The sequence below is a fragment of the Homalodisca vitripennis genome, chromosome 6, assembly GCF_021130785.1.
Source record: "Homalodisca vitripennis isolate AUS2020 chromosome 6, UT_GWSS_2.1, whole genome shotgun sequence".
Lineage (NCBI taxonomy): Eukaryota > Metazoa > Arthropoda > Insecta > Hemiptera > Cicadellidae > Homalodisca > Homalodisca vitripennis.
In genome coordinates, this window is record NC_060212.1 from 155,035,699 (window position 1) to 155,048,026 (window position 12,328).

General features: G+C 33.9%; 1 protein-coding gene across 1 annotated transcript; it reads left to right on the plus strand.

Annotated features, from left to right (window-relative positions):
• The first annotated feature begins 1,536 nt into the window (after positions 1-1,536).
• Positions 1,537-12,066, plus strand: LOC124365034. Its single transcript, XM_046820925.1, has 5 exons — positions 1,537-1,697; positions 6,454-6,556; positions 7,346-7,460; positions 8,549-8,656; positions 11,529-12,066. The coding sequence occupies exons 2-5, from the start codon at positions 6,501-6,503 to the stop codon at positions 11,601-11,603; spliced, it is 354 nt and encodes a 117-aa protein (XP_046676881.1). The 5' UTR covers positions 1,537-1,697; positions 6,454-6,500; the 3' UTR covers positions 11,604-12,066.
• Positions 12,067-12,328: the final 262 nt, after the last annotated feature.

Genomic DNA, 12,328 nt, shown 5'->3' on the forward strand with positions numbered 1-12,328 from the left:
TTTATCCGTATCCCACATAGTCTTTTGGTTTGTTAACAGATTTTTCTATGTATTCTACAGTGGACTTGTTTGCCAGCACGGGATTTTTAATTTTAAGAGATCGTACCGTTTTCTTTTGCATCAGTGGCAGATTGCTTTGTCCTTCAATATCATCCTGTCAGTTCAAATTTGGAGAGAGGCTTGCAGGTAAGGCTTGCTACAGTAAAAGGTGCATACTTTATTGTCATACATACTCTTAACGATTTTCTTCTTTCCTTGGTCTTCGTTTTCTTTTCAAGTAATGATTGATCTCAATCCTGTTTAACAAGACGAACTGGACAATCCCCTGGGAACAACTTGCCTTACCAATGATGAAGACAGATGTGTTGCGATCAATGTTCATATCAACAACACCTCAATAAGGTACAGCTCTGTTCAAGCACTGCGACGATGGCCTTGCTGCGAGAGACTTAGTGGCTCAAGTTGTAAGACCTGTGGTCTATTTACCCTGGTGACTATATTGTGTTCAGAAAGGTGGGTTGGTTAAGTTAGTTTTACCTTTTTCTAATTTAAATTGTACTTGTGTAAAAGAGGGGGGGACTAATGTTTTACTTACCAAACTGCCTGAAGCTCTACGAAACAAGTGAAATACATAATGTGGTCCATCGTTCTCTGTCAGTCAAAAAGAAGCACAAACACAATGTTAATACACAATACAGCTCTCCTAAAACACATGATACATATGCTACGGCATTTAAGTGGAAAACTAAGCAGGAAGTTCCATCTGCAGATGTGTTATACAAGCCAGGATGATCATAAGGCACCTCGAGACAGAATTGAAATTTTGTACTTGCCCTCAGTGAACTTCTTTGTTTTTCCAATTTGGTAACTTTGGGATACTTAAAAGAGAATCTCTCTGTGGTTGACTAAGTGCTCAGTGGACTCGAAATATACCATTTTGTGTGTTATTTTTATACCTCTATGAATAAAAAGAGGAATATCCTCCCAATCTGGTAAGGGTAAGTCTGCTCTTCCTATACTATCAAACATGTATAGTTCAAGAGCATAAAAATGTTTCTTTAATTTGCTCGATAGTTACTTGGTTTTCAACAATAGTTAAATAGTTTTCCATATTGGAATGCTTAATTATTGAAAAAAATGAATACTGTACAAATCAGTAAAGATAGTAGGGTTCTTATGAACACATCTTAAAAATGAAATGTTTCACATGATCCTATGACCAGAATAAATCTAATTTAGTAAAATGGTTTAACGGGTTTATTAAAAAAGGTCTAAGGTAGTGATAGTATAGTCAGCTCACACATATAAGAAAGATCCTTGCGAGGATCTGAAAGAAATTTTAACTAAACTAATTACAATTCTTATATTCTTCATAAATATAGAAGGAGGTAAAGGACATAAAAAAAATATTTAAACAAAAAATCAATTGTGTAAAACAGTATTTAAAAAAAATAACACAACCATAGAATCCTAAGAAATAGAAGCCTCTCTCTCAGATAAAAATGAATGAAAATAAATCCTGCTTGTTCCAGGGAGAAGTGGGAAAGGAGATGTATATAGTGAAGAATGGGCAGGTGCAGGTAGTGGCTGGACAAAATGGGGAAGAGGTTCTGGCTACTCTAACAGAGGGCACTGTGTTTGGAGAGATAAGTCTACTGTCTCTGGATGGTGGGAACCGTAGGACTTGCAGATGTACGGTTAGTTTACTGTTAAAAACATATTAATATCACAGTATTGTTCTCTCAGATATCTCCTAAGATCCTCTCTTAATCATTAAATAAGACAGTTGATTTATAAATGTTACTTTTATGATAAATGTACTGAAAATATCTCAATAATCGCCATAAAATTGGGACAGAAAACTGTTTTAGCTTCAACTTACATCCTTAAGATTTGGCAAATGCGGTTGATGATTAAGATCTACTTTACCATTATTTAGGTATTTTGATGCTTGTGAATTTTATTTAATCTTGATGGGATAACTTTTGAAAAATTATCATGACAACACTGAAATAGTTAATGATCACAATATTTCCAAATTCCTGCTTTAGTACAGGTGTAATGGAGCTACCAAAAAAGTGGCGGCTAAAAGATTTTTTTATGATGAAATGTCAATTTTAACTCCATGATATTAATGGGTTTTAATAAAAGAAACGTACTCAAATACTCTTTTTACTGAACATTTGATGTGTTGTATTAATATATTGTACTTGAAAAGTTACTGCATTAAGAAAATCACTACATGCAGTCATACACTCTCATACTGAATATGCATCATGATAATGATAGATGCCTGAACAAAGACTTCATAAGGAGGGGTTAAGAGTTGGAGCATGAGACACCAACCTTGACAGAGGTGAAGCAATTTACAAATTTGTTCAGATCGCTCACACTGCTAAATTTATGGAAATTAAATGGCTAGTGGCATGAAAATGAGGGAGCTCTTTCTATAGACTCATATAGTTCATCTTCAACCAGTCAGGTCAGTATAGCAACTGCATGTGGAGCAGTGCACTCAGTTATAGTAAGTCAGCTATAGAATAAAGCAGTGGATTTTAATGTTACTTCATCTACAAAGGATTTTCAGAAAAAAAAGTATAATGGAAATAAAAATGGACAGCTTAGGCCTCAATCATCTTGATGAGATGTTGTCTCTAACCCGAGATAATCTCTAGTCGAAAATAACAGCTAGGTCCTTCCTGTTGTTGCGGAGGAATATTGATTCCTTACATGATCGAAGATCCAATGCATTCCATTTTCCTCCACCTACTGAAGGTACAGCTATGCTAACAAGTTCGAGGGTACTTTTCATCTGTAACAGTCTTGTTGTGCTTACCCATAACCAGAATCATAACATCATCTGCATAGCCTTGTATGAACACTCCACATTGAGGCATTGGAGCAGATGAAACAAGGCATTGATGTACCTAGTTTGAAGTAGGGCCTCAATCCAACTGTAAAAGAAGTCATCCAATCCAAGTCCTTGGTCGCATCAATGATAGATGAAGTACTGGTGCGATAATGCTCCTGGCAGTGGCGCACCCCAGGGGGGGGCTTTGGGGGCTTAAGCCCCCCCCAAGGACCTGATATATCCGACTAATAAATACTGTATGTGACTAATCATTCGTTATGTTATCATCATATATGTTTTATCGTACTTTTATAAACTATAATGAATGGTAAACGTTAAACCTATTTATTAAAGTAACACAGATTAAATCATAGAAATCAAGAGTTGTGAAACAAATATTTTAGACGTATGTATTCACAGTATAACTGCCTGCGCTGCTGTGTTAGCTTCCCTCCATTCCATCCTGCTCTATGGCGATGACTACGTGCCGTTGCCATGGGCGACCAGCTCTAGTTTCCACAACTCTCACCAGACGCGCCCGTGCCCGCCCCGGCAGTGAATTTGTCTTTTGTCCAGTTGACAGTCGTAGTTTTATCGAATTGCAGTATAGTGTGTGTTATGGGTTGTCTGGCTGTCAAGTTCAAGCTGTGTTTGTGGTCTAGGGTCTGACAAATTGGTTGGACAGTAGTCTAGTAAGTTATGGGTGATAAAAGAAAAGCTAGTATACAAAACTATTTTAAACCGTTGAAATGCCACAAAAATATTTCGGCAAGTAAGGAGCTGCCTACATGTGCTGAACAGCCTGAGTTTGTGTTGGAGGATGTCTCGGGAGCTAACGTAAGAACTCTGCAGTCCGATGTAAGTCAAAATAACTTAGACATTGCTTTGTTTAAAACAAAAAAATTGACAGACAGTGAAAAGTTAAAAGTGTTGAATGACAGATGGGTCCCTCAAAAGTAAGTTTTAACTTTCCTTACAGAACGTACGGGACTCAACAACGAAAATTTTTGTTTTCATGGCTAAATAAATATACTTGGCTGTCTTATTCTGGAATTGAAGACTCTGCATACTGTGTTCATTGTATGCTTTTTTCCAAAAAAGAAGTAGGCAAGAGTAACGCTCAACATACTGGCCAACTTGTTGAGGAAGGTTTTTCTAACTGGAAAAAAGCATTAGAAAAATTTGAAAAGCATGCAGCCTCACAGTACCACAAGGACTCTTGTGTAAGCGCAGCCTAACTTTAAAAGAGTAATGGATAGTGAAATCAAATCAATCGACAAATCCCTTGATAAAGGAAAGACCTTCAAGCCCAAAACAACGTGAAAAGAATCCTTCCGATAATAGACACTATTATTTTGTGTGGAAGGCAAAAAATATTGCTCTTAGGGGCCATAGAGATTATGGCGAGTTTGATATAAAATCGTAGACACTGCCGAGAATGAGGGTAACTTTAGAGCACTGCTTAGAGCCAGAATTGAAGCGGGGGATCAAGATTTAAAAAAAACACTTTGAATCATGTGGAAAAAATGCTACGTACATAAGTTGGAACTTCCAAAACCAAAATAATTGATGCTTGTAACCAGATCATAACTGAAAAAATAGCAACTAAAGTTAAAGAGGCTAAGTTTTTTAGTATTCCTCGCAGATGAAACGTCCGATGTTTCAACAATTGAACAGTTTTCGTTGTGTCTACGATACGTAGATTCTGATGCATCAAATAATTACCAAATATGTGAGCAATTTTCTCAAGTTCATGCCACTAACCTCCACAACCGGTAGGGAGAGTTGGCAAAAACTGTAATAAAAGGACTTGAAGATAGTAAACATTGACGTCAATAACCTACGTGGCCAGGGGTACGATGGAGCGGCTGCCATGAGTGGGAAGTTTAATGGGACCCAAGCCTGTATCCAAGAAGCTCACCCCACAGCAATATTTGTGCATTGCGCTTCTCATAGCCTTAATCTGGCATTATCAAAACGCTTTCTGAAGTTTGCACCTATCAGAAACTGTTTCGGAATAGTAGAGAGGGTGTATAATTTTTTCAACACTCCTAAAAGACAAGCCGTTTTACAACAGTGTATTGCATCGGAGATAAATGTTGAAACCAACAGGAAAAAACTGCTACAACTTTGTCCAACAAGATGGGTGCAAAGGCATGATGCCGTCTTTGTCATGAAGGAGCTTCTTCAACCAGTTGAAGTAGCGTTGGAGGAAATAAAAAACTGGAGTGATAGAGACTCTTCTTCTGGAACTCTTATTTTACTCAGCTCTTTACGTCAAGGCGAATTCATCATTTCTCTCTTGGCATCAGACAAGCTCCTTGGTTACACTGTAAACCTAAGCAAAAAGCTGCAAGGAAGTGATTTGGAACTATCTTCTGCAATCACACATGCTGAAACTGTACTTGAAAGCCTAAAATCCATAAGAACAAATGCGGATGAAGAGTTTCACTCCTTGTTTGAAGAGGCTACCCATATGGCCAACAACTTTGGATGTAAAATCTCCATGCCCCGAAACAGTTGGCAGACAACAAAATAGAAACAACACACCAGCAGGATACGCCTGAAGTGTACTACCGGCGATCTATTTTCATCCCTTGGATTGAATCTTTGATAAGTTCTTTGGAATCCCGATTCATGAAACATAAAGACATATTGAAGGGGTTTGAGTGTCTGATGCCTACAGCCGATGGATCACGTGGAAAGGAAGAAACCTCAAAACTTAATTATCTGCAGCTGTGTTGTTTTTATAAAAATGACATAATTGAAAGTGGTGGGAACAACGAAAGCCTGCTCAAAGCCGAGTTTGAGTTGTGGCACAACAGCTTTAAGACCCACACCAACCACACCAAGAAATGTAATTGATTTGTTGAACTTGTGTGATAAGGACATGTTTCCTAACATCCACATATTGTTGAAAATATTGTGCACTATCCCTGTAACTACGAGTACAGCAGAAAGGTCGTTCTCAACATTACGTAGACTCAAGACCTATCTAAGGAATACCATGGGTGCTAACAGACTGAGTGGACTGGCGGCTTTGAATATTCACCGTGAAATAGAAGTGACCAATACAGAGGTAGGTTCTGTTCTCAAAAAATCGACCAGAATAAGGTGGCTCCTGGTATATCCAAAAAAGCATGTATGAGCAAATGACATATTTTATTGTGTGTATCTAGGATAATTTTCAAAGGCAATTTTTCATATTTGATTGCAATAAGGGTTAGTTGATTTTTGTTTATAGAACTCAAAAGAAAATCTCTTACAGTTATTGAAGTTTCAGAATCTTCCTATTTTTAAAGACTAAACATTTTAAAGGCAGTAGAAATTAGATTTAATAAAATCAACCTTTTAAATGCCTAATTACAAACATTACAAAATTGTATGCTGCACTTTTGTATAAACTTCTCTTGTGATCAACTATTAAACTTATATTAAGATATGCTGTTTCTTTACGTTGGAATTCACATAAACTTTTAGCCCTCTTTAGAGACTTTACGAGCAAATAATTACTATACAGTTACTAAATATTAATAAATATCATAAACACTACAAAAATTGACATTAATGTAAAATTTTAAAATCTAAAAATATTATTCTAGGTCAAATGGCTTTTCCAATCTCTTTGTTTTGAGTAAGGATGACCTGAATGAAGCTTTGGAATTCTAACCCAAATGCACAAGAAATACTGAAGAACAAAGCAAAGTAAGTATCTTTATTACTACTTTTTAAGGTTTTTAATACTTTCAAGAAAATAGTGCAAATACAAATCAAATTAGTCTTATTGATATGGTAAAAATTTCAAATGAATTCTGTCTAGATTAAAAGTGAAATTAATTTTTTTATAAAGCACCATAGAGGAAAAGAAAGTAAATTTGTGTTCAATAATCTGAATATATTTCATATAAAGAGGGTATGATAAATAAAATTACTTATTGTTCAAAACTTTAAAACAAATCAGGTAAAGATTAAAAAAATTAAATTAGTTGTTTTAAGTGTAATTGTTCATCATATTTTTTATTTATACATATTGAATAACTTGATAAAATGGAAACATAAGATTATTTTGCTGAAGAGAACATAAAAAAATAAATAAAAATACAAGACAAGTACAATACAATACTTGTTAATTTTGAATTCATCGATTAAGTTGCTCTTGTTAGTTTTCACCAATCTGAATAAAATTTGTATCTATCCTTTATGTACAAACAAAATAAGAGAAAATGGGTTTCACCACCATAATGATGGTTTGTCATAACCAACCACCATAAGAGAATGGTGGTGAATAATTTACTATTCACCATTTCAAATCCTTTTTCATAGCTTTCCACCTCCAAAATAGGGGAATTATTTTTAGTAATGGGAGTGGAATAATATTTTTACACCTGAAAATCTTTTCAATTCGATTTGGAATGATGTTCTTACTGAAGATTAGTTTGTAAAATCTGATACACACAACACATCTTTTATTACTGACTTTGTGTTTCTGAACAGACAGCTGATGCGACAGAATGAAGCAAGAGAACGGAAAATGAACAGAGAAGACTCGGACAATAATTTGGAGCCTGCCAGCAAGTTCCCTAGGAGGATGTTACCAGATTCTGTGCGAGTGAGTTCTTAGCACTTTCCCAAAACCTCTACAAAATTGTTTTTGAAATGTATTAAAATTCATCTATAAATGGTTTTCCGGACCATAATACCTGAAGTGTCCTTTCCAAATTGCTAAAACCTAATTGGTTGAATTGCTTTTCATCCTAGAAGACAAAACACAGCTTTAACCTGCCAAGATGAGGGTGTTGATTCAGTTATTTTGGACATAGTATCATTTTCTGTGGATTAATATATTTATATATTTGTGTGTGTATGTATGTACATATTATTAAATTTAAGATTTGTTATATAAATATAAAATCTTTTCATTACAAATTTATCTGTACAGTCTTATTTGTTATTTTTCCGAAGCAATGTAAATATTTTGAATATAAAGTAATGAGTATTCATTACATGTTTTAATAAATTTAGAAATATAAATCCAAAACTGAGCAATATTAGTATAATCCACTATTCTAGAATTTAATTCAATGACTCCCATATTATAATTGCTATTATTAGTAAAGGAAAATGTATACTAAAGAAGTAAAAATTGGCTGTAATGAGAAAAATATAAAAAAATTGAAAAAATCGAATGGCATTAATTTTTCTACACTACTACAGTTCTTTGAAAATATTATCAGGGTTATTGTGTGTGAGTGTGTGACTGTTATATAATGTTACCAATATTCATAATGTCAAAAACAAAAAAATCTTGGAATATTTAGGCCTTACTGCGGAGAGGAATTTTCCATCAATAGATGAGAAAAGTTAATCTGATAAAAAGGTAACTTACCGTAGAAATCCTTGGTTATCTGTTTTTTATGCCCAAAACCAGTTTTGATGTTGAAACATCACCATTAGTGAGGTTTTAGAAATATATAATTTACCTCTGCATGGTCATCAATGATGTTAAAATAGAGATAAAATAAGACACATACACAAATATAAAATACATCATAATTTAAAACTGTATACATGATTGGTTGTCTAACCATAAACTAACCTAACTCACTAGTGGTACAAACTTACATGTTATAGATTAACGTGGTCACTGGGTTTAATGCATGTATTAAGTATTTTAGATGACAAAAGTGATTTTTTCAGATTTTGACTAAATATTCAAAATGCCGATATCCCAAAAACTCATCAAGATCTAGAGTGAGAACATCTGTCTACTGCACAAAACCGTTCTCAGAGGAAACTGAATATCAGGTTGGTTTAGAGATTATAAAAACATATTTTTTAGAATGTGTTCCAACCTTGTGTCTACGGGAAAAGCCTCCCAGGTGTGAGACAAGTGAAAGCTTTCATAGTTCCTCAATCCTATGACACAAACCGATTTTTGGATACAGTAGACCAAACATCAGATTGTTCTCTACTCTGATGACTGCCTCTACCTTTTGAGATGGGTATCTCGGAGTCAGAGATAATATGTCAATTCTAAAGAGACCAGGAAGAACTGTGTTATACATATAGTTTGTGACTGCAAAGTTATTGCTTTAATTAGGCGGAGACAACTGCACAGGTCATTTATAAAACCTCCTGACATTGGACTTTTAGCTCTTATGGGTCTTGGAGATTTATCAAGAGCCTAAAGATTACCTGGGTTGTCTACATTTCAGGGCCAAGTCACAATAGATCTATAAGGACCCTGCTGTATTGTATCCAAGTTTGTGTTGTATAGAAGTTAAAGTAACGTTGTTTCTCAGCTTTATTCCATTATTTTTCTGAGAAATTTGGGGAGCAAAATGTATCTAGATATACAAAGCCTTTGTTATTATACCTAACATTTATAATTCTAAAATATGTTCAATTTTCTCTCGTGAAAACTTCATTAACTACATAAATTCCACATTATTTATATCCTACATTTAACTATCAAAACCAAAATATCCTCTTTATCTGTCCAATCATTTCAACTTTATCTCTGATATTAGAGACCACATTATTATCAATTACAGTTCATCGTTCAACAATCTTTAACATGTCCTTTACTGTTCAGGATTGTCAAGTCAAAGTATTGTTACCTTTGGAACACTCTCTCCGATGATATTTTATGTATTGAGAACTGAGCACGGTTCGGGTAGGTGTTAGGGGCTTGTTTGCTGGAGGAGGGCCTGTGTGGGTGTTGCTTGTTGTGGTCAACCAGTGTGTTAGAGTGATTGAATATGTCTTCACTTCTTGTTCTTCCTTTTGAATTTTTTTATTTGAATTTTATCACAATATATATAATTTTTTCTTCTGTATTTTAAGTTTTTGAATTTATTTCAGTATATAGATTTTTATTTTGAGTTCATTTAATTTTGTTACAGGTTAAGCTATTCCATTTTTCTATTTAAAGCTTATAATTAGTTATAAAGCTTATAGTTAATAATTTACCGCAATGTAAATTTACTGTATACAATATGGAATTGAGTGGTAGAGAGGTCTTGATAGTCCTAATTCCACCTCTGTAACAAAGGAATTTTTAATTTCATTTTCATCGTATTAATTTTATATAAATACATTTGGAAAAATTAATTTATAATTTTATCATTTGGAAACATATAAGTTCAACAAGAGTTATTTTTATTGAACATTAATATCATTCATACATTAGTCATTGCTGTTGCTACATTTGTCACCATGTAAATTATTTTCCAAAATTGTGCATAAAAATTTCCAAAAATCAAAATCCAAAAGAAGAGAAGTAGCGAAAGACATGTTTAATTTTCAAAGTAAATTTTGACACATCTAGAATTAGGTTATGAAACAGAATCAATAATCTTAAGATATATCAATTACTAGTTCTTAAGATTTGTTCTTTTTTTAAAAAGAGAGGCCAAGTGTTATTCTGGCCGTCCTCCATAACCTGTGCGAGGATCTTATGAAACTGGTTTAAGAGGGAGGGTTAAGACAGTACAAGATTGCTACTAATAAAAAGTACTATTGTCACAGACAGGATTTGAATTTGTACTATCTCTAGGTCAAATCTAAAATTCAACATCTTAACCCTTTGCACGCCATAAGCGAGTTATTTCGCATGCATAAAAGTCCGTACAGCGCCCATATAGCGAGTTATATTGCGAACTACATTTTACAACATTAGATAGTTTAATAGTTGTCGCTAGATGACAGAAAAAGTCACTTTTGCTGCCTAGTGCATTAGCTAACGTGCCCAAACTGAACGTTTGAGGAGTATCGATAGTAACAGCTGTTTCTTTCTATTCATGTTTGTTTCCCGTACTTCTCGAAACGCCCAAAGCGATTATACTCGCCGCCATTTCGTGAAGCGCCGCCATTTCGTGAAGTTCTATGTCTAGTGTTCCTGCTCACTGACAGTTTATGTTTTTACAGTTTTATTAGTTTATATTACGTTTAGTGCTTGTGAAACTATTAAAATTTATTACTATAGTAATAACTATTATTTATTATTTTGATGTAACTTTGTGAATATATTGCCATAATTATGGCTAACGCAGACGATCCGGACTTTGACGATTTCGTTCTTGGGGTTACATACTTTGGACGATTAATACGTAAAAAAAAAAAAAAACAGAAAACAGTTTGTAAGATATTTTTTTAAACTGTTTTTCCAAAATGTGTATTTATTTACTTATCACACATCATATCTACTTCATGTAACTGTATACGTTTGTAAAAATTATACAGTTTTATCAAAATAACGTTTTCATTCATTTCATACCTACTGGTCCTTGAAATAGAAAAAATATCTATATTTCATTTAAAAAAATGACCCATAAAAGCATTTCATGGTTTTTTTTTTATTCTTTAAATCAATTACTTAAACAAATAAAAAAATGGCTTTACAGTTTTCAAAAAATTTAAATATTCAGTAATTTGGGCGCTAGGGCAAAACATATACGTAATTACTTGGCATGCAAAGGGTTAAAGCCATTGGCATCCTCAAAGCACCAAAAGTCTCTTCGATCGGCTCGTTTTGCCATACAATCTAAGCACCAATCGGAAAAACGGTAACAGATGTCATTTAAAAATCATTATGTGATATGACATATGTTTTGTAAGGACTAACAAGAACGAAAGAATGAAGAACTAGAAATAAAATAATACTTTGTTTTTCCAGAAACTAATGAGTCGCAGTTTCTCAGTAGACTTGGGCGATCTACAGATCTACCAAAAACTGTCTGGATGCTTCTGAAACCAACCTAGCAGCAGAAATACCTTGCCAAGTGACGGTACATCGGGACAATGAGTGAACTGATGGAATCCTTAACATCAGAACTGGATAATTGGAATTTGACACTGAAACTACAGGCAAATAAATTATATCCAGATATGTCAAACAACAATACACTGAAAAACTGACTTTTAATATATACATAGATTGCAACACAAAAACCACATTGATGCTGATTACACAGGCAAATATTCTGTATACACAAGCTCTGAAAATAAAACAGCAGCATTGAATCAGTATGCTTAAAAACAACTACTTTACTTTCACAGTTGACAACACTTCCACACTCCCATGCAGAGTGATCTGGATATAATTTATAATTTGTCTCTAGCAGAACGTGATGGCTGTGTCTATTTCTCTATTGTGATATTGCTGTAATTTACATTTATGAGAGAATCAATAAAGACAAATATTTAAGTTCATAGTTGAAAAATTTTTCTTTGAAATGATTACATGGTGAATGTGCTTTGTCAGCTACTTCATTTCCATTTACTAATTACCATCAACCACAGATTTTACGTGGTTACACCTTGTAATCTTTTAATATTACTGTAAATTATACCGTTTTTAAGTGTTAAGTACAAACAAACAGGTTTTCACACATTTGCGAACATAATTTATTATAAATATAGAACAAATATTAATTTTGTTAACATAATATAATGATAGTATAGGTGCAGAAGTCT

Coding starts and splice junctions, on each gene's coding strand:
- LOC124365034 (XM_046820925.1), top strand. CDS start 6,501: ATGAAGCTTTGGAATTCTAACCCAAATGCACAAGAAATACTGAAGAAC. Junction 6,557..7,345: donor ATACTGAAGAACAAAGCAAA/GTAAGTATCTTT, acceptor GTTTCTGAACAG/ACAGCTGATGCGACAGAATG. Junction 8,657..11,528: donor CAGAGGAAACTGAATATCAG/GTTGGTTTAGAG, acceptor TTGTTTTTCCAG/AAACTAATGAGTCGCAGTTT.